Source organism: Acinonyx jubatus, chromosome C1 (assembly GCF_027475565.1).
Source record: "Acinonyx jubatus isolate Ajub_Pintada_27869175 chromosome C1, VMU_Ajub_asm_v1.0, whole genome shotgun sequence".
Taxonomy (NCBI): Eukaryota; Metazoa; Chordata; class Mammalia; order Carnivora; family Felidae; genus Acinonyx; species Acinonyx jubatus.
The window spans coordinates 106748628-106771195 of record NC_069381.1 but is presented as its reverse complement, the minus strand read 5'-3'; the positions used below and the strand labels follow the sequence as shown (position 1 = coordinate 106771195).

Below are 22568 nucleotides of genomic sequence, written 5' to 3'. Positions count from 1 at the left end.
TTTATGCAGAAGGAACTCAAACGGATTGACATGAAAAACCCTAAGACTCCAGTATAAAAACAGGCAAAAAATTATGAGTAAATCATTCACACAAGAGAAAACACAAATACAACAAATGAATCTTGTAAATGAAGCTTGCCTGTGATCTAACAAATGCAAATTAAAACAAGTGGTTTTTCAGTGATCAAATTTTAAAAGGTTTTTAATGAAATGTTAAATACAAGGATTTGATGAGACAGTGAGTGGCATACAGTGCTTGTGCAACTATAGATTGGTGTAACCCTTCCAGAGTTAAATTTGATATAAGATTTAACATAGAAGTGTAGCATAGTTCGTACTCTTTAAGCCAGTAATTGTTTAGGGCAATGATCCCATAATAAACAGACTCTGGTCAAAAATTATTTACAAGGATTATATCAGGTGCATAAGAAATAGAAGTTAAAACAATTGTGAGATGACATTACACATTCAGCTTATTGGCAAACATTTTAAAGTTTTATGCTAAATGTGACAAATATGTGAAGCTATCAGAGCTTGTATCTTACTACGGATGGTGTAGCTTATTACAAACCTTTAGAGAGCAATTTGGCACTATCTAGTCAGTTTTAAGATGCTGGTACCCTGTGAACAAATAATTGTGCTTCTCGGTAAATACCGTACAGTAGTATTTTCCAACTTTTTGACTATCGCCTACATAATGAATTTACTTCATAACCTAGTACATAATATATGTAAAAACATATATATGAAAAATGAGTGATGGGCATTGAGGAGGGCACTTTTGGGGATGAGCACTGGGTGTTGTATGTAAGCAATGAACCACGGGAATCTACTCTTGAAGCCAAGAGCACACTGTTTACACTGTATGTTGGCCAACTTGACAATAAATTATACTAAAAAAACATATATATGAAGAGTTACAAAGTAATACTTAACCATACTCTTGTGCTAGGCACTCTTTTATTTTGTTATTTTCCAGTCTAGTTTACTCTAAAATGCAGGCAATAAATGACTAGATTGATTTCACAATGTGGGACTGATATTGGGTTGCTGTTCAAGAGAGAGCTGCTCTGATTATGTACTGCTGTGTACCAACTCACCCCAAAATTTAATGCTTTAAAACAGCAATTTATTGTTACGGTGTCTCATAACCTAGACTGATATTTCCCTTTATATTAAACAGTAAGATTTGAGTGAAAAAACCTTATTGGAACTTCGGTTGCTTGTCAATGACATGAGTGACTTCTTTCCCAAGTAGGATAGTAGTTTTTGGATATTAGAAAAATATTTCCTAAATTTTTTGTGCTATTCATAAAGGGAAAGCTATAGACATTATCCCCTTTGAAGTTTAATCTACATTAATATTTTCTCCATCTTATTCTTTTTTTTTTAATTTTTTTAATGTTTATTTATTTTTGAGAGAGACAGTGACAGAGTGTGAGTCGGGGAGGAGCAGAGAGAAAGGGAGACAGAATCTGGAGCAGCCACCAGGCTCTGAGCAAGCTGTCAGCACTGAGCCTGACACAGGGCTTGAACTCACAAACTGCGAGATCATGACCTGTGCCAAAGTAGGACACTTAACCAACTGAGCCACCCAGGCACCCCTCCATCATATTCTTAAGTTTACAAAATTGGCAAGCAATAAATTAAGCCTTGTTTAGTATTATTGGACAAGTTGCATGACGTAGATAGTCCTACCATGGTCAGAGTTCAGGCTACAATGTGACCTCATGGATGGGAGGCAGGAAAGGAAGCTCTTGCAGCTTAGTGTTATAGAGCATTTCCGCCAGGCAGGTCCAATAGCCCCAAAGAGCCTCAAAGAGCCTTAGGGCACAGGCAACAGTAAAACACAATAACTAGGAAGGGATAAGTTTTTGGGTCTTTTGTTTTTAACAAATTTCTATAACCTAATCTTAATAATTGTGCTTGCCAAGTGTCTTGCCAAATTCCTGAAAATGTATCCTTTGGCTTTCAGGAGCTAGTTCAAACCATTGTAAGCAGGCCCCAGGCACCCTACTGAATTGGTTCAGCTGTTCTCCTGATGATAGATGTGTGGACTTCTTTCAATTTTTGGCTATTATCAATAAAACTGCTATGAACATTTTTGTACAATTCTTTTGAATGGATGTATGTTTTCATTTCTTTCTGGCAGATACCTACAATTTATTAGGCGATAGGACAGGTGTATGATTAGTTTTTTAAGAAACAAGACTTTTTCCTAAAATGATTATACCATTTTACACTCCTGCAAATTTATGAGATTTTATTTATTTATGATTTAATTTTAGAGTATGTAATACATTCATATATTTCAAAGGAAAAACAAACCTTGAAAATTATTCATCTCTTCCCTGTCTTCCATTTGCTCAGGGTCCACTCTGTCCGTAGCCTCATTACAGTAAATCACTGCTGTTAGTTTCTTGGATTTTAGAAATTATGTCTGTCTTCATACACAAGTAAATACATAGTTTCATTTCCCCTTTTTACATGATGTTCTTTAACAGTTAAAGAACATCATGATGTTCTTTAACACAGTTGAATAGGGCTACTGTAACAAATACCACACAAAAAAACAGCTTAAATGACAAAAATTTATGTTCTCCCAGGTCTGGAGGCTGGAAGTCCAAGATCATGGTGCTAGTAGGGTTAGATTCTCCTGAGGCCTCTCTCCTTGGCCTGTAGATGACCCCTTCACACTGTGTCCTCACATGGCTGTCCATACATCTGTGTTGTCTGTATCCTAATCTCCTCTTCTTATAAAGACATCAATCAGATTGGATTAGGGCCCACCCCACTGACCTCATTTTAACCTGACTATTTCTTTAAAGGCCCTATCTGCAAATGCAGATTCTGAGGTACTGGGGGTTAGGGCTTCTGCATATGAATTAGGGGTGGGGGAACACAACTCAGCCTGTGAAACAGTTCCATCCTTTGCCTTGTTTATTTAACAATCTACCTTGATGGTATCTCCATTTCAGTTTATAGAAAGGTTGCTCATTTCTTTTTTGAGTTATAGAGTAATTTATTGTATAGATGAACCAGCCAATCAGTCCCCTATTGATGGACACTAGGGTTGTTTCCAATATTTTGCTACTCTAAAAAATACTGCAATGTATGAACTTGCGCCTATTTAATTTTACACCAGCAAGCATCTCTATAGACAGATTCCCAGAAGTAGAATTGTTGAGTCAAATACTTTGTGTATACTTGTCATAATACATCAAGTGGTCCCTTCTACACTCTAGCAATGTGCCTGCTTCCCCACAGCCACATTCATAAGGTGTACTGTCAATTTTTTGGATGCTTGCCAATCAAATGGGGGAAAATGCTATCTCAAAGAAATTTAACTTGCATTCTTCTCTTGAGTGAGGTTGGATTTTTTTCATGTGATTAAGAGCCATTTACTTTCTTTTCTGTGAACTCCCCTCATTGTTTTTTTTATTGAGTTGTAGGATTTTTTTTCTTATTAACTTCTGAAAGTTCTCTATGCTAGGGAGATTAACCCTTTGTCTATCATATGTGTTGGAACTATTTATTCCTTGTTAATCATCTGTCTTTTGACTATGTTCATGGCACTTTTTGCCAAACCAAAGTTTTTCATAATGTGGCTTTTGGATTTTGAACAGGAGTTAGAATGGCCTTATTTACTCTAAGATTAAAAAGGATTTTTTCCCATGTTTTCTTCTTGTTCTTCTTATACATTCATATCTTTCTTCATTTGGATTTAATTCTAGTATAGTGTAAGGTATGGACCCAATTTTATGTTTTTTCAGATGGCTATATTTTTGTCCCAATGCCATTTATTGAATAATTGATCTTCATCCCTGGTGGCTTCCCAAAATTATTTGGGTGTATTTCTGGGTTTAACATTATATATATCATTAGTCTGTGTATTCGTATTTTAGTGACACACTGCTTTATTGAGGCTTTTATTTAAAAAAATTTTTTTAAAACTCATGACCCCAAGAGTCAGATACACTACTGACTGAGACAGGCAGGTGCCCCTTTAATGAGGCTTTTAAATATGTTTTCTTATTTGGTATGTCTAGTTGCCAGCTCCCTCCCTATTACTCTTTATTTTCAAAGTTTTCCTGGCAGATTCTTTCTTTTAATTCTTCTTGATTATTTCCTAGAGGTAAATTAGAATCACTTCATCTAGTTAAAAATAATTATTGGCGTTTTATAGGAATTGCATTTAAATTTGTAAATTAACTTAGGGAGCATTGACATCTCTTTGATGTTAAATCCACTTTTCCAAGAATATGTTTTTCTCCACGTTTAAGTGTTCTTTTGTGCCATTCAGGGATTATTCAAAGTTTTATTCACGTCAATCTTGTGCAATTCTTTTTTTTTTAACGTTTATTTATTTTTGGGACAGAGAGAGACAGAGCATGAACGGGGGAGGGGCATAGAGAGAGGGAGACACAGAATCGGAAACAGGCTCCAGGCTCTGAGCCATCAGCCCAGAGCCTGACGCGGGGCTCGAACTCAAGGACCGCGAGATCGTGACCTGGCTGAAGTCGGACGCTTAACCGACTGCGCCACCCAGGCGCCCCAGTCTTGTGCAATTCTTATGAAAGTTTATTGCTAGGTATTATGTCATTTTATTTATTTATTTATGTATGTATGTATGTATTTATTTATTTATTTATCTATTCTGTAAGTATCCTTGTATACTATTGATCTTTTATACCATTTCATTATATCTTCTAATTGGTTGTTATTTGGATACATGATAGCTATATATTTTTTTCATTTTGATTATTGGTTTTTGCTGAATGCTCTTATTGTTTGTATAGTTTTTCAGACAATCCCACCTGCTTTTGACCTCATGTGTAAGTGAGAAGTAAAATTCTGTTGTGTGAAGACACTTAGGTTTTGGTCTTGGAGCATTTCCTAGTTATCCTGACAGAAACTGGTAATTTAAAAAGAAAGAAAGAAAGAAAAGGGGGCACTTGGGTGGCTCAGTCGGTTAAGCATCTGACTTTAGCTCAGGTCAGGATCTCATGGGTTTGTGAGTTTGAACTTCGGGCCCTCTGCTGTTAGCAGGGAAACCGCTTTGGATCCTCTGTCCCATTCTCTCTCACAAAACAAGGAAATAAAACTTAAGAAAAAAAAAAGAACAATGAACAAACAAAGAAAGAAAAGATGCTCAACACACAAATATATTAGGGCAAAATTCTGTGGGGGCAGTGGAAGGAGAAAAAGGAGCAATTAAACTTTTAGTTATAGAATTTACTCATGTCTTTTTTAAATGGAAAAAAATGCGAATTGAATTACCATAGTGTTTATATTCTCATGGATGTTTTAAAAAGTAACATTGTTTTTTTACAACTGTCAACATTTACAGCTTGACAGGAATCATCTCCTTTGAGACTACTTTAATCTGTACCCAGAACTCTTAACAGATATGCTAGGTAGAGTCTTTAGGAACTGTATATAGTGAGTGTCCCTCCAGATCCGGTTGTTACCTGCACAGTCAGCAAGATAAACTGCTGGTTTCTTTCTGTTGAGTACAGGCCCACAGGATTGTCCAACTCTCTTCAGACCCTTACAAGAGACCCATCTCAGCCTGCATCTCAGGATTCCTCCACCTTTCTCCACAGCCGACTCACGGACTCTCAGTTCAGGCTAGGACCTTGTAGGTTCTGTTAATGTCGTGCAAGTAGCTAGAGGTGTTCTGGGAAAACTAAAACTCAGAACTCCCCCTTTAAAAGCAAGCGCTTTGACGCCAGATGTTGGGGTTTGAATCCTTAGTGGGCTTTCTAATAGCGTGTTCTTGAAAGCTTGTCAGCCTCTTTGTGTCTTAATTCCCTCAATTGTAAAATGATTTATCACAAATATTAAATGACTTAAGGAATGCAGAGCACTGGAAACAATGATTAGCAGAGTGAATGCAGTCAGTGCCTATGCCCGCAGCCTCTACGTGGTGCCCCAGCGTCGCTGGGACGTGCTTTGTTGCGACGGTCCTTAGGGTGTTCAAGGCCGGGCTCCCATGCCGCTCTGTGGGATAGCACTTCACCTGCACGCCACCACACCAGCCCTGGCTGGGGGTGCTGAGTGAGCCTTCTACTCAGTTGCCACCATTGGGCATCACAGCCTGGACCCGGTCACACACCACCACTGCACCTTTGCCGTCTGCATTTACACACAGGTTCCTGCAGTACAGTGGCAGGATCGTACGTATTTTAAAAATACGAAATGAAATGCATTTTTTCTAAGAAATCAGTACAATTCTGTAATTACGTTCCAATACGTTCTTTCCATATTGCATTAGAAAGGCAAAAATGGCGCGAGGAAAAAGTCCATAGTAAGCACCTATTCCTTAAGGTCAACACAGACGTCCCCACGGGCGCCGCTAGCTGCTCGGGCTTCTCGCCTTACAAGCTCCGCACGACGGACCCTGGGGTAGCCCAGCCAGGGGTCGCACCACGCGGTGCTCCCCGCAGATTCCATCCGGGCGTCTCTCAGACGCCGGCGGGAGCGAGCACGCCGCCACCCCAGTCTGGACGGAGCCATACAGTCACGTGCCCGGCGCGTCCCCGCCGCGGCGCGCTCCAGGCGGAAGTGAGGTCGGTGGCTCGGTGGCTGCGCAGCGTCGGCGGGGAGCGCGGGCTGCGGAGAGGCGGGCCGGGCGGAGCGGAGCGACTGGAAGCGCGGGCCGGGGAGGCGGCGGCGGCGGAGACGGGGGCCTCGCGGCTCAGCCCCCGCATCAGAACAGGTCTCCGCGGCGCTCGCCCTTCGCCGAGCCCTACCGCCGAGCCCGCCCCGGGCCGGCGTGCGCTGGTCATCAAGGCCCAGGCTGCCGCTGCCGCTGCCGCGGCGCGGTGAGTGCGGGCGGGCGCCCCCGGGCGGGGGCGGGGCGGGACGCTGCGCCCTGTCTGGCCCGGGGCTGAGCGCGGGCCCGGGCGGCGGGCTCGGGCGGCGGCGCTGCCGGCCGGAAGTGCGGCGCTTTATGCGGCCGGCCTGGGGCGGCGCCAAGGTCGGGCCAGCGGCTTAGGGTCGCTTGGTGCCCGGGCGGGGGGACGGCCTGGTGGCACCCGCGGCGGTAACCCAGGCTCTGCTTTGTCCGGTGGGACAGACCGGGCCTCTGGGGGCCCGAGGGAGGAGGAACTGGGCGCGGACTGGCGCGCGGGCAGGTGCGGTGTGGGTGGTGGGGGGCTGCTGCCCAGGTGGCCGGTGAGAGGTGGAGTCCATGCACAAGAATGTTCGCTGGGTCTTTTTAAGGTCCGACTTAGATCAGGTCAGGAAAACGTATGAAAAATGGGGAGGCAGCAGGGTGTTCTCTAACTTAGATTTGGGATTCTTGGGGTTGCAGTCATTTCGAATGTGTAAACTAGTCACCTTGTCTACCTACAAAGTAAAAATGATTCTATTTGCCTGGCAGAAGCTTAGTGTTCGCCCTCCAGCTTGAAAGGCTTTTTAATTTCAGAAAGGACGTTTTGTCGCCCAGTCTGGGTTAACTTTAAAGAGGTGAATCTTTGCAGCATGTCCACAAACGTTATTTTTCTTTTACAGCGTACTCAAGTGTGCGTCTTAATGGGTCGTATGAGTTAATGTTTTATTAAAGTCGTACATGAAAATATTCTGGAGTGTTTGTGGCATGCAAGAAAAAATTATAAGTGAAAAGGTTTGTCTCATTTCCACATTTAAAATTTTCAAGCCATCGTGTAATTGAGATTATTGTCTCAAATACGTAAAAAAGTTTGAAAGTTTTTGCTGTGAGCAATAAGAGGGATCCATTTTACAACTTTGGTGAGTAAGTAATGGATTATTTTTGCTTTGACAGCCAATTGGACAATTTAAAGCTCTTTTTCCTAATGCTGAAGCTACTGTAGTACACACTGTGAAGATTTCCCTTAAACTTTATAAAGTGGGCTTGCTTTGGGTGGGAGGGTTTGTATGTTACTAATGCTTAGTTGTGTTTGTGACTAAATAAATGGAAGCTAAGATTTGATAGAGGTCCCCGCAAGCTTTAAGAGTTGAAGACAGAGCCAGCTGCCTGTGCCTTCTGATGGGTGTCCTTGAGGAGCAATTGCTAAAAGTGTTGAGCAGGTAGCATCCGCTCTTCCTGGCTCCTACCTTTGGAAATAGTGGAAAGATTGGGTTCTGTGTGTGAGGCGAGTGCCTGCAACTCAGGAGGAAGCACCATCTGTTGCTGTAGCTCTTACTGCCCCTGCCCTCTTACCAGGCTGTGATAAATTTGTTAGGATTTTTAGTTACTGTTCTACTCTACACCTGCCTTTCAACTCATTTCTACTTTATGGTTAGAATTGTAATGCCAAAATTGTTGGATTTTCAAACATTGAGAAAATTAGTAGTAGAGGTAGAGGATTAGAATTGGAAAATAAGAACTTAAGTGCGTTGTAAAAATATTTTAATTTTTTGTATGTTCTGTAGTTTAAAGGGAAATTTTATTTCTCACATAAACAGCTTCTTTTCCTAGATCAGTTGAGAGCACTTTTAAAACAACAGAACACTAACCTAAAAAAGTAATAGTTATTTTTCTGATATCTGTGTTCCACTCTACGTATATGCCTTTGAAGTCTTTCCACTCCTGTGTAGAAATACATGAATTTCTTCCAATTTCTACCTCAGTAGTGAAGGTAGAGTTTGAGGGAGTTGAGAACTTTCTCCTCTTTAAAAAAAAAAAAAAAAGTTTTAAGAGAGAACGAGTGTGCACACTTAAAATTTTTTTATATTTGATTAGTGGATATGAAAGCTAAACCCACTGGCCAATCTTAACATCATCACCACAAGTCAAACTATTTAACACTACGTGCATCCTCATGTGATAGAAGTACTCTGCATCACCTAAGGGTACTGCTACAAAAAAAATTACAGTCTGCATCAATAGATTCTATACATCCAACTTCCAGTTTACAGACAAATTGGAGGAATAGGGTGGGCAACACCATGAAGCAATCAGACAAACCCAAAAGTTGGGGCATTCTAGAGGACATTTTTATAACTGTAAAATCTTTTTACAGTTTTTTTTCAATATAAATCAAAATCCAAACAAAATCCACCTAATGACTTTTATGTGTAAATCTATTTTAATCTAGAACTGCCCTCCCCACCCCTCTACCTTTTTCCAGACCTTTGACTTACTGAAGAAATTGGGTCATTTGATTTTTAAAATGCCCCCTTTTGGTTTGTTAGTGTTAAATAGTTTGACTTGTGATGATGATGTTAAGATTGGCCAGTGGGTTCAGCTTTCATATCCACTAATCAGTAAACAGAAGTTTTCAACAATTGTGAGTTATATATTTTTTAAGTTTATTTATTTTGAGAGAGAGAGAGAGAGCATGGGCGAGCAGGAGTGGAGCAGAGAGAGATGGGGGAGAGAATCCTGGCAGAGCCTGGTGCCAGGCTCAATCTCACAAAGTGTGAGATCATGAACTGAGCCAAAAGCAAGGAAGGATCACGTGCTCAGCTGACTGAGCCAACCAGGTGCCCCTAAATTCTGAGTTATATTTTAAGTAAACATTTCAACTTCATATATATGTATGAAAAAATATATATACATATATATATGTATATGTATATACACATATACATATATTTAAAGTAAGCTCTGTGCCGAATATGAGGCTTAAACTCACAACCTAGAGATCAAGAGTCCATGCTCGACTGACTGAGCCAGCCGGGCACCCCTCAATCTCACATTTATTGCTGTGAAAAGTTATATTTTCTATTAGTTATTTTATTCAAGAACATTCAGAAGATACATATAAGATACCTGTGTGCCAAGTATTGATGAAATGCAAGGAGACAGAGCTGAGAAAATTATTTTCCCTGTCCTTGAGCCTCAGAATCTTGGGGAAGTCTCATTATTTGAAAAGTAACCTAAGAATCTTTTTGACATTAGTTCACGGACTTTGTCTTTATATTATTCAGGCCTTTTTATTGAATAGGAGAGGGAACTGCAACCTTTTTTTTTTTATCAGTCTCGTTATATTTTCTTAACCTGTAATTTTTAATTCATTAAAGACTTTCAATCACTCTAGGAAACATTATTAGCCTCTGGGGAAGTAAAAGTGCTTTCAGGAAGTGTAACTTTTGAGTAGTTTGGAACTTATGGTATTGAGAATTCAGGTGCAATTCTGTACATTTTTAGTGGCAAATGTACAGTAGAATTGTGTTACTGGTTTACGCTATGAGATCCTTATGGCAGGAGAGCCTTGTGGTATTTAGTGCTTCATTGAGTTATTTAAAATTTTTGGTTGTTATGAATAACACTATTATAAACATTTGTGTACAAATTTTTGTGTGGATGTATATGTTTTCGTTTCTCTTGGGTATTTACCAAGGAGTAGAATTACCAGATCATATGGTAATGCTTGTGTTAAATTGTTTTGCTATTCATGAGCTTCATTGCCTACTCCATGACATCTCCTACTCAGCCCCACTTCCATAACCATATTTGCTGATTCCCTACAAGTCCAATTGCCCAGTATTACTAAAGTACATCTTGTATTTTCTCACTTCTATGGCTTTTCGGGATCCTGCTTGTCCAGAGCTTGTTGGAAATATCACCTCTGTAATCCAAGTTTTTTCTGACCATTCATTCCCCCCCTCACCTGTTGAATTTTTGCTCTCTCCCCTCACCCCTCATAATACTTTATTCTTTTATGGCTCTTAATGTGGCTATTACTACTGTTTGTTCTATATCACCATTATTCATGTTTTTTGTTTTTCAGGACTGGGTTGTCCAGTATAATAGCCATCACCTAGGTGTGACTGTTGAAGTTAAACTAAAATGCGGTTCCTTACATGTGTTAGCCACATTTCAAGTATTCACTAACCAGCCATTAATGGCTACTTTACGTGGACAGGGTAGCCATACCTTTTCTTTTTTCTTTTCTTTTTCTTTTCTTTTCTTTTCTTCTCTTTTCTTGTCATATGTTTTCACAGAAACTTCTATTGGACAGCACTTTCCTAGATTGTAAACTCAGAACTGGGACTGTGACTTGCTTTTTTTTTTTTTTTTTTTCTTTTTTTCCTCTGTGGCCTTTGCATAGTGCTTTGCTTATCTTGAATTCAGTTGAGTAAATGAAATTAGATCCTGGCACAGGATAGAGAAACAGTTTTGGAAGGTATGCACTTTCTAGAGATCATAGTTGAGCTACAGAGATAGATGGAATTTGTGAGGGTTTCCACAATTCTTATGTTGTACATCCACTAAGAATGGGTTAAAAGTGCAGGACAATAGGGACTGGAAGTTGTCAATTTGCTTATTTATTTATTTATTTATTTATTGCCAATTTGCTTATTCTTAAACTGTGGGATAAGATACGTAATTAATTCTCCTGCTTGCTTTCTATGGCTGCCTATTATTTTCTGTCATCTGTATTGTAGACATGTGCCATTCACTGTGATAGCCTCTAGTCTCATATGACTATTTAAATTTAAGTTGAGGGGTGCATGGCTGATTCAGTCAGAGAAGTGTGCAACTCTTGATCTCAGGGTCTTGAGTTCAAGCCTCACTTGGGTATAGAGATTATATAAATAAACTTTAGAAAAACAAATTTGAGTCAGATAAATTTAAAAATCAGATCCTGCAGTAGCCAAGCCATATTTTTGGGTGCTTAGTAGTTACTTTTCGCTAATGGCTGCCATACTGGAAGGCACAGAGAGCATCCTCATAGTTGCAGAGAGTACTGTTGGCCTGTACTGATCTAGATTTATCTTTTACCTGTAATTGTGAATGTCATGGTAAAGTTGGCACCTGCCTTTTGGTTTAGAAGTTTAAAAAAAAATTAGTTTTTCAGATAATGAATATCCAAATCACAGATGTTCCTAATTTAGACTAGAACTTGTTACAAAGGTTAAGGATGGGACCTTGTATATTTTTTTCTGTATTAAACTGCTTGATTATGAATATGCTAAATGAGTCGGGTAAGCTGAGACCTTGAGGTAGTTAATTTTTGCAATATGTCTTTGTAATGGAATTTGATACCTACAGTATTTGAAGGTGCATGTGTTTTTTAAGAAAATCAGCAAGTACTTGCACCTGTTTTGTGCCAGATACTGTTATTGGTGCTGCAGTAAATAGGACTGAGTCCCTGTTCGCTGTCTGCATGGGGCCACTTTCTAGTTGGGGATGTGGTAGGGGAGGCACACACTAAACAAGTAAATACATGTACATTTTATTAATTTTTTTAAGTAGACTTTTTTAGAGCAGCTTTACGTTCACAGCAAAATTGAACAGAAAGTACAGAGAATTCCCATATACCTATTACCTGTCATCCCCCCACCCTGTGGTGTTTTTATTTTTAAATTTAGGGTCCCCCTTAATCCTTACTACCATGTAAATTTGTGTGAGTGACTTACTGGATGAGGAATGCAGAATAGTCTTGATTAAACTCACTTTCAGAAAATACTTTGGGCGATAGAATTCAGAGGAGCTTGCTGAAGATACTGATGAGAATCATATTTCTATTGAGGAAGGGGTAAATTCATGGTTGTAGCTGGGTAAGTTGAACTTTACGGAAAAAGATTGTGAAAAAACATTGAATGGGTTAATAGAGTTGCTGGGCTATAGCTGATTTTTCTTTTAAAGAAAATATATGTATATTTAACAAAAGTTATTTAAGAAACAAAGAAAAGTGCAAAAAGAACACTAACCCCACCCCATCTGGAGACAGTCTCTGTTCATATTTTTATATTCTCCCAGATCTTTTCTCCTTGTGTTGGAAGTACACATGCCTGTGCCTATACTATGTGCGGGTGCAGATTTTGATATCATACTACATAATGCAGCATCATTCCCTTCCTTTTTCTATATAACATTATGTCAGTCATGTTCTTAAACACTTTAAAAAGTAGCTGTATAATATTTCATATTCTGAATAGATCTGGTTTACTTAACTATTCTTTGTTATAAGGACATTTAAATTATAAGGATTTTTTTTTCACTGGTTTAAGTAGGGCCATAGAGAGCACTTTTTCCCTTTAACTTCCTATGGACTGAAGAAGCTGTGAAGGAAAGTTTACAATATTAGGTGGGTGCTCATCAGGACTTCTGGCCTTCCTTTTCTAAGTAGATTGGCAGCAGCCTTAGATGCCTTGTTTTTAGTAGACTAGAGGAGGGACTCTTGCTGTCTGCTATTTTGAGACTGATGTTGGAGAAAAACTAGAGAATAAAAGGGTTTGGCTAAATCACTTTTTTTTTCCTTTTTAGTTCTTGAAATCATGAATCCTGTTTATAGCCCTGGTTCTTCTGGGGTTCCCTATGCAAATGCCAAAGGAATTGGTTATCCAGGTAAGCAAGTAAAACTTTGTCTTGTTACGGAACTTTGAGCACTTAGTAAATTTCCATGTCCCTAAGAATGCTTCTAGTTGACAAACTTAGCTCAAAGTGAGTTACACAAGGAAGAAAATGTTTTGGCTCATGGAACTGAAAAATCAAGAGGTAGGACTGGATTTGGTCAAAGCTTGATCTGGTGGCTCCAACAGGTGGTACTGGGATCTGATTTCTGCCTCCTGGACTCAGCTTCACTTCCTCAGGATTGGCTCAGTATTGGTCATGGGTTACACTTCTCCCCATTGTGGTCTCTCTCTGGTGTTCAGCTACTCCCACCAGTATACTGGCTATGAGCCTTGTTACATCTGCTCTATAGGAAACCCCCGTGGGGCTTCTCGTTCTCTATTCAGACCAGTCCTGGGGTGTGTTCTGATTGCACTCAGCTTCCATCCCTGGGCCAGAAGGAGATTCTACTGGTTAATTCAGGTCTGAGGCATATTCCTCCCTTATTGGAGTCAGCTAGTCAAACTTGGGCTGTGAGGGAAGCAGTAAAGCAAATTTGGGGGACTAGGAGCTGATTGGTTGAAAACAGCAAATGGTCATCCTAGTTGGTGACATCTAACATGGAGTCATTATTTTATTTTTTTTAATTTTTATTTTTAATTTTTTTATTTTAGAGAGCATGTGTGAGTAGGGGAGAGGGGCAGAGGGGGAGAGAGAGAATCTTAAGCAGGCTCCATCCTCAGCGTGGAGCCCGATGCGGGGCTGGATCCCATGACACTGGGATCATAACCTGAGCCAAAATCAAGAGTTGGTCACCCAACCCACTAAGCCACCCAGACACCCCAAGGAATAATTATTTGTAATGTTAAATTTTTTTTGTGGGTTTTGATAATATGGTGGAACAGATAACCTTAAAATCCTGTTGCTATAAAACCTCTAGAAAATTGAATACAACATTTAGGGGTGCCTGGGTGGCTCAGTGGGTTAAGTATCCAACTTCAGCTTAGGTCTTGAACTTACGGTTAGTGAGCTCAAGCCCCACATTGGGCTGTATATTGTCAGTGGGAGCCTGCTTCAGATCCTTGTCTCCTTCTCTCTCTGCCCCTCCCCTGCTTGCATGCTCTCTCTTTCTCTTAAAAATAAATATTTTTTAAAAATTGAATAAAACATTTAAAAAATGTACAACTGAACTTGCAGGGTAGTGAGCGAAATATCTGTAGCTAAATATGAAAGTGACATAAAAACCAGTGCATTTGGCCATTGAGCTGATAATTAGCTTGTCTTAGGGGCATGTGCTCTTAGTTGGTTTTAACATCCCACAAGGGGACAGAAAGTGAGGCCATTGTGAGGCTGAGAGTTGGGAGTGGGACCCTACACCAATCTTGTTCCTCCAGAGGTTCATACTCCCAGGGAAGATGTAGACTAAAACAGTTCTTTCACTGGTTCCACAAGGGAATTTTATCTCTGCTTGGGCTCTAGGAAGGGGGAAATCCTTCCTAACACTTTATAACCAGTCAGAGATATCGGAGGCTCCACTTTGTATTACCCAGACTTACCAGGGGTCCATAATTGAGAAACTAACATAAAAAGTAGTCTGCAGCCTTCATTACCCCTAAGCACCTGACAGCAGCAAATGCAGAACTGCTCTGGAGGCATATGTTCCCATTCCAGGTTGTGTGGGTTTCCCACGAAATTCTGCCTGTTAACAATGCAAGTAAGAGTCACCAGTCATGATAGACTTCAGGAATAGAACATCAGGTAGAAACCACATCACACAAACAAGTTTAGAATAATTGGAGATCAAAAAGAAAGAATCAGAATATAAGGGGAACTAGACATGGGTATGTGTGTGTGTGGGGTGACCATAAAGAACCAAAGGAACTTAAAAAGGAATGGCATGTGAATAAAATTCAGGTTAAATTGCAGGTAAAACACCACTAAATGGGAGAACCAGGATGCCAAATAAGGAAAGGGGGGAGGGCTATAGGAGAGCATTTAAGAAATCTAGATGTCAGAATGAGAAGACTTGGGGAGAATTAAGAGCTCCATAAGGTCGAATAGAGAGACTAGAAGAAAAGGAGTGACAGAATTTTCTGGAATTGATAAAAAGAAATTTAGTAATAAGACCTACTATCTTTAAGTCATCAGACTAGTTTAAACAGAATGCCGAATAGCTGAGGAGAATCCTGGGTGGATCTGGAGCAACGGAAATAGACAAAACCCTATGGTATTAGTGTTGCCTGATAGTCTTTTTAATAAAATATTAATTGCCTTTCATATTCCAGTTCTGTGCAAGATACCTAAATTTTGTTCCTGTTCTTTGGCCAAAAGCAGAGATTGGCAAACTTTATATAAAGGTCCAGGTGTAGTATATATTTCAGGCTTTGTGGCTCTCTGTTAAAACTATACAACCCCTACTTTCCAGAACAAAAGCAGCCATAGACAGTACTGAGTGTGTGTTTCAGTAACACTGGAAACCGCCTCAGTAGGTTGATTTTTTTTTTTTTTCTTCAAAATAGCAGTAGCAGTGATTCTTCACGAATTTTTTTGTTTCTCCTCCCTTCTCTCTTGGGACTTACATTTATAAGTGTAGTAAATCATTTTACCTGTTTCTTGTGTCCTGCGTTTTTTTGTCTTTTACATTTTTTTCCTCTGTGAGCTTTAATGTGGATATTTTATCCGGAAACCGCCTCAGTAGGTTGATTTTTTTTTTTTTTTTTTCCCTCAAAATAGCAGTAACAGTGATTGTTCACGTATTTTTTTGTTTCTGCTCCCTTCTCTCTTGGGACTTACATTTATAAGTGTAGTAAATCATTTTACCTTGTGTCTTGTGTCCTGCATTTTTTTGTCTTTTACATTTTTTCCCTCTGTGAGCTTTAATGTGAATATTTTGTACCAACCTGCTTCCATTTCACTAATCCTGCTAATTCTTCTCCAGTTTGCTATAAAACGCATTTATTGAATTGACTTTTTTCATGTACTCCAATCTTCTCTTTTCTCCAACATACTAATCACAGTCATTTTAAAGATCTTGTTTGGTGACTGCAGTCTGTGAATCACCTGTGGGTCTGTTTTTATTGTCAGTTGTCCCTTTTTTTGTTTGTTTCTCAGCCATGTGGTCCTGTCTCCGCATGCCTAATGTTTTTTCATTCAGTGCAATACACAGTGTACTAAAATTGGAGGTGGGCAGTCCCTATCAAAATAACACCAGTATTCTTCACAGAGCTAGAACAAATAATCCTAAAATTTGTATGGAACCAGAAAAGACTCCGAATAGGCAAAGTAATCCTGAAAAAGAAAACCAAGCCTGGAGGCATCACAATTCCAGACTTCAAGATGTATTACAAAGCTGTAATAATCAAGATAGTATGGTACTGTCACAAGAACAGACACTCAGATCAATCGAACAGAATAGAGAACCCAGAAATGGACCCACAAACGTATAGCCAACTAATCTTTTTTTTCTTTTTTTAATTTTTTTAAATGTTTATTTTTGAGAGAGAGAGAGAGAGAGACAGAGCATGAGCAGGGGAGGGGCAGAGAGAGAGGGAGACACAGAATCTAAAGCAGGCTCCAGGCTCTGAGCTGTCAGCACGGACCCAACGCAGGGCTCAAACCACAAACCACAAACTGTGATATCGTGACCTGAGCCACAGTTGGACACTCAACCAACTGAGCCACCAGACACCCCCACTAGTCTTTGACAAAGCAGGAAAGAATATCCAATGGAATAAAGACAGTCTCTTCAGCAAATGGTGTGAAAACTGGACAGCGACATGCAATAGAATGAACCTGGACCACTTTCTTACACCATACACAAAAACAAATTCAAAATGGATGAAAGACCTAAGACAGGAAGCCATCAAAATCCTAGAAGAGAAAGCAGGCAAAAACCCCTCTGACCTCGGCTGCAGCAATTTCTTACTCAACATGTCTCCGGAGGCAAGGGAAACAAAAGCAAAAATGAACTACTGGGAACTCATCAAAATAAAAAGCTTCTGCACAGTGAAGGAAGCAATCACGAAACTAAAAGCACATGGAATGGGAGAAGATATTTGCAAATGACATAACAGATAAAGGGTTAGTATCCAAAGTCTATAAAGAACTTATCAAACTCAACACCCACAAAACAAATAATCCAGTGAAGAAATGGGCAAAAGACATGAATAGACACTTCTCCAAAGAAGACATCCAGATGGCCAACTGACACATGAAAAAATGTTCAACATTACTTATCATCAGGGAAATACAAATCAAAACCACAGTGAGATACCACCTCACACCTGTCAGAAAGGCTAAAATTAACAATTCAGGCAGCAGCAGATGTTGGTGAGGATGTGGAGAAAGAGGAACCCTTTTGCACTGCTGGTGGGAATGCAAACTGGTGCAGCCACTCTGGAAAACAGTATGGAGGTTCCTCAAAAAATTAAAAATAGAACTACTGTATGACCCAGCAATTGCACTACTAGATATTTATCCAAAGGATACGAGAGTGCTGATTCAAAGGGCCATATGCACCCCAAAGTTTACAGCAGCACTATTGACAATAGCCAAAGTATGGAAAGAGCCCAAATGTCCATCTACTGATGAATAGATAAAGAAGATGTGATATATGTATATTTATGTTATATATAAATATATGTAATGGAATATTACTCGGCAATACAAAAGAATGAAATCTTGCCAATTGCAACAATGGATGGAACTAGAGTATTATACTAAACAAAATTAGGGAAAGACAAATATGACTTATGTGGAATTTAAAATACAAAACAGATGAACATAAGAGAAGGGAAGCAAAAATAATATAGGGAGGGGGACAAACCACAAGAGACTCTTAAATACAGAGAACAAACAGGGTTGCTGGAGGTGTTGTGGGTGGGAGGATGGGCTAAATGGGCAAGGGGCATTGGGGAGAACACTTGCTGGGATGAGCACCAGGTGTTATATGTAGGTGATGAATCACTGGATTCTACTGAAATCATTATTGCACTATATGCTAGCTAACTTGCATATAAATATAAATATAAATAAGAATTGTAAGTGGTCCAGTTGATGTCTTCCTTTGTGAGGCAAGATAGCATACTGATTGAGCTTTATTTTCTTCAAGCCAGCTTTATTGAGTATGATTGACAAGTAAAAATTACATATATTTAGGTTGTACAACATGTTTTTTTTAAAGGGGTATATGATGATTTAATATATGTATGTACTGTGAAATGATTACTGTAATTGAGTATCTTCAAATGCTATCATATTTGGAGATTAGAGTTTCAACATACAAATTTTGGAGGGGGCATATTCAGTTCATATCATGCCCCCATGCCAATATGTCCATGTATTTGAATTTCTCTTTTTGTTACACAAAATGTGGTGGACACAGATAGAATTAGAGAAGTAGGCTTTTTAGGGGGGGAGGATAATACTTGTGAAAGGTCTAATGAAGAGGAAGCAGAATCAGGTAGGGAGAGCCTCAGGACTGTGCTACACATTGCTGAGGTCTTAGCCAGCTCAGGGGAGAGCTGTGAGGGAAGGATTGGTGGTTAGAGGAGGCCCTCATTAGGCAGAAGTGGCCCTGGGAGTCAGCCCACATACTCCTCATGGCTGAGCAGGGGGTTCTTTTCTGGAATAGTGATGCAGGTGGTAGTGTTCACTTTGTTTTGTCAACTTAAGATATTCTAGGAGTCATTCCATGTTGGTTCACAGAGGTTTGCCTTGTTCTTTCTCATATTTTGCATAATGCTGCTGTTGTAATCTTGCATCTTGTGGGGTTTCCAGAGTTTATTCAACTAGTTCTTTGGATAGATACGTTGTTTGAAGTATTTTGGTATTCCAGCAATACTGCAGCTTATATTGATTGTGGAAATTATCTCAGGGTGGATTCCTTGACATGGGATTGCTGGGTGAGAGAGTAAACACATACGTAATTTTTAAAATACTGATGATTTCCCTTCCATAGGATTTTTATTGTTTTGTATTCCTACCAGAAGCATGGTTTCCCCACAACCTTGCCAACAAAGTGTGTTTTCAGCTTTTGGATTTTTGCCAATCTGATGTTAGAAATGGGATCAGTGTAGTGGTAGTTGGCAGTTCTATCCATGTCTTCTATTTATTTATTTTTTTCTATTGGTTTTTTTTTTTTTTTTAGTTTTAAGAATTATTTATATATTAGGAGTATTAACTTTTTGTATAATTTGCAAGTATTTTTGCTTTGTATTTTTTTTTTATTTAGCTTATGGTATCTTCTGTTCTGAACTTCTTATTTTCATGAAGTGATTAGTCATAAAAGTGATTAGGATTTGGGATTACTTCCAAGTGTTTTACAAGAGTGGAGTCTAGGTTGTGTAATTTCTAGCTTTCTAGTGTTTCTGTCTCAAAAGGGAGCTAGACTAGATGTTGAAGGAAACAGTCTGTGGTACTTACTGTGAGGGGCATTTTTAGGAAGACCGTGCTGTGGCCAGGAAGATTGATAAGAATAGGAAGGCACAGTGCTTTTCCACTTATTTATTAGAGCCCCCCTGCAGGTTAGAGTTTTCTGGAAAAATTAAGAAACTGAAGGTGCTACAACCAAGACCAGTTAAAGCAATGTTCGTGAGGGGCTGGGGAGGCAGTCCTTTCAAGGGTTTCCATGTGGGGGGTTTTGTGTGGCTACAGTGGAAACCTTTGGACTAGAGTAAGTAGGGTCCCGTTGTGGGGCCCTGGGTCAGGGTGGTGGTGTGAGTGGTGTGCGAGTGTGGTGTACAGAGGATGTCCTGTTGCTGGTGTTTAATTATGCTGTTTTAAATACTTGTTATTTGGGTTTTCTCTTTCATTTTAGAGCACAATAATTCATTGTTAGAAGGTTAGGATAGGAAGCGCCAAGCAAACATAATAGTAGTGTTCCAGGAACCTCTTAGACACAAGACAAGTACAGGAGCAGATGATGCCCCTGGAGGATTTACTGGTAGAATTTATGGAGAGATGAGGACATTGGATTTTGAGGGGATTGTTGTAGAGGCCTACCTGATAAGATCTAGGTCAGTAGTATTTAAAATTTTCTTCTTAACCATGAAACTTTCGAAGATTTGTAAGTGGTTCCATAGTACTAAGGTAAGTTAGAGCAGCAGGGTGAATTGAGGGCAGGCTCCAGAGCCTGCTTGACCTCCTGCTGCTCACAGTTGAGGCCTCTAAGGAACTGTACAGGGTTCATAGAACACAGATTAAAAACTACCTTCCTGGTCTTTTTAAAATAGACATTTTAGGTCTATTTCAAGTTGAATCTGTCCTTGATGTCCAAAATGAGTGAATTTGGTAAGCATTTGATCTCCTCACACTGTTTTCTAAGTAATTGGGCAAATGGGAAAGTGGTGATCTATGAAGGAAACTCAAAATAGCTTCTGCTGAGGTAGAGGAAGATCAATTTTGAGAAAGGAAAGCGACTCCGAAGCAGAGGATTGTATATGAGATGAGAAATGGGCACTTGCAAGTAGGGATCCCTTGGGAGTGGTAGGTCTGGAGCCCCTGCCTTGCGAGGAGACCCGTAGAGCCTACAGGACCACTGCTGGAGCAGGAGATGCAGCAGACCAAGGGCATCCAAGCTGTGCTGGAGAATGCAGGGGTTTCTGTAAGGCACTTTATCCACACCTTTACAGGTGACAGCCAGACCCACAAAGATTTTCCTTCTGGAATTGTACTCTGTTTTCTCCTTTGTTACCTTCCTACCCTTGTGGTTTTTCACTTTGGTTACTCTTAGAACTACAGTGCCTTAAATATCCCTAGGAGACACTTTCTCTGAGTCTCTTCAACACAGAGTCTTTTGAAGTCTGCTTTTCCATTTCAACTTTATTTACAGGTGAGGGCAAGAGGAATAGAGAAGGCAACAGTTTTTCTTAACTAGTTTGTGACAGACAATAGTAAAGACTAGTGAATCTGGGTCATCTTTATTGGTTCTGTGCCCTGAATATAAGGAAGGCTTTCTAATGCTCCAGCTGTCACATGAATGGAGTGTTCTGGACTGTGAGCCAGCTGGGTCAGGGGAATGCCTGGGCATGGGCCTTACAGGGCTCCCTAGGCTGTGAAGAGGCCAGGAGCAAGTAACTGAGGCCCTACTCACTGTTGATGGACGCCTGGTGACTAGGATTTTGACCGTAACACTGTTTTATTTGATGTTTTTGTTGTATTCACATGAATTAGTAGTGGTTGTGGTTTAGTGTTATTAAAGATTCATCATTTGTAATTATTTGTAATTAGGTTGCTTGCAAGTGGGTTGTGACATTGGATTTTTCCCATTTCCGTGTGTCAGTAGTACCAGTTACAGCCCCTTCACGACACGATCTCTCAGCATTCTCATTACTCTTGCTAAGTAATAAATTATATGATGAGAACCTAGAATAAAACTGATAAGTTTGAAAGACTTGATTATGACCCATCCTAATTCTGAGGAAAGGAGACACCTAGTGACAAACTGCTTAGCATACATACCCTTAAGTCAGTCTGTGGAGAAGATAAAAACGACTGGGTCTAGGAGCCATGGTTGTAAAATTGTGTTACTCTTTTAAGAGGTGACATTACATTGTTCTGTTTTTCTCCAGCTGGTTTCCCCATGGGCTATGCGGCCGCAGCTCCTGCCTATTCCCCCAACATGTACCCTGGAGCAAATCCTACCTTCCAAACAGGTATGCAGCCTGTATGTGCTGGGTGGTAGAAGTGCTTTGCATGGCCGGGGAGAATGTAAAGTGGGTGGGTGTTGAGAAGAGAGGTTATAGAATTAGGATTTGGGGTTGAGTTGATTTCTTGGTTCGTAAGATTAGCCTTGTTGTTGAGTGCAATAAAAGCTTTATTCTTACTGCATGTAGAGGTCTCTGGACACTGCGTTTCTCATGTTCTTCCACAATGTAGATCTTCATTCTAATCATAGGTTGTAAGTGCAGGTAACTAGAGCCAGGATACATATTTATGAGATAGTGTTGATTACTAGAAACTAAAGATTATTTTGTCTGGTTAATAGGTGGAATTCCATGTTGCTAACATTTTCAGAGATAACCGATTTCTCCCATATTTTAGCACTTTGGTTATAGTTTTACTTCTTTTCTTTGAAGTATAGTTAACAATGTTCCATTAGATTCCATAAATCTATAAGTTATGCTGTGCTCAAAGTATAGCTACCATCTGTCACCAGACAACCCTATTACAATACCATTGATTATATTCCCCATGCTGTCTTACTTCCTCTGCATGAGAATATTTTTAGATTTTAGAAATCAGTGATAGAGTTGAAAGTTTACATGGTTTGGGTCGTAACCTTGTAAAGAGAGTGGGGCTTTTCCTCTGTGAGCTT

The 22568-nt window shown here is 39.8% G+C and overlaps 1 protein-coding gene across 4 annotated transcripts in view; it reads left to right on the top strand.

Moving 5' to 3' along the window:
* Nucleotides 1–6588: 6588 nt before the first annotated feature.
* The window catches only part of FAM168B (family with sequence similarity 168 member B), a 36354-nt gene continuing 20374 nt past the window's right edge, over nt 6589–22568 (top strand). For 2 of the 4 annotated variants that reach the window (XM_027056102.2, XM_027056100.2), the window contains exons 1-3: nt 6693–6827; nt 13187–13267; nt 21823–21906. In XM_027056102.2, the coding sequence (XP_026911903.1) occupies nt 13198–13267; nt 21823–21906 (154 nt within the window). In that variant the 5' untranslated portion in view covers nt 6693–6827; nt 13187–13197. Of the gene's footprint in view, nt 6828–7006; nt 7140–13186; nt 13268–21822; nt 21907–22568 lie in introns of those variants that run through there. The other 2 variants (XM_027056101.2, XM_053214839.1) reach the window with 2 other exon arrangements.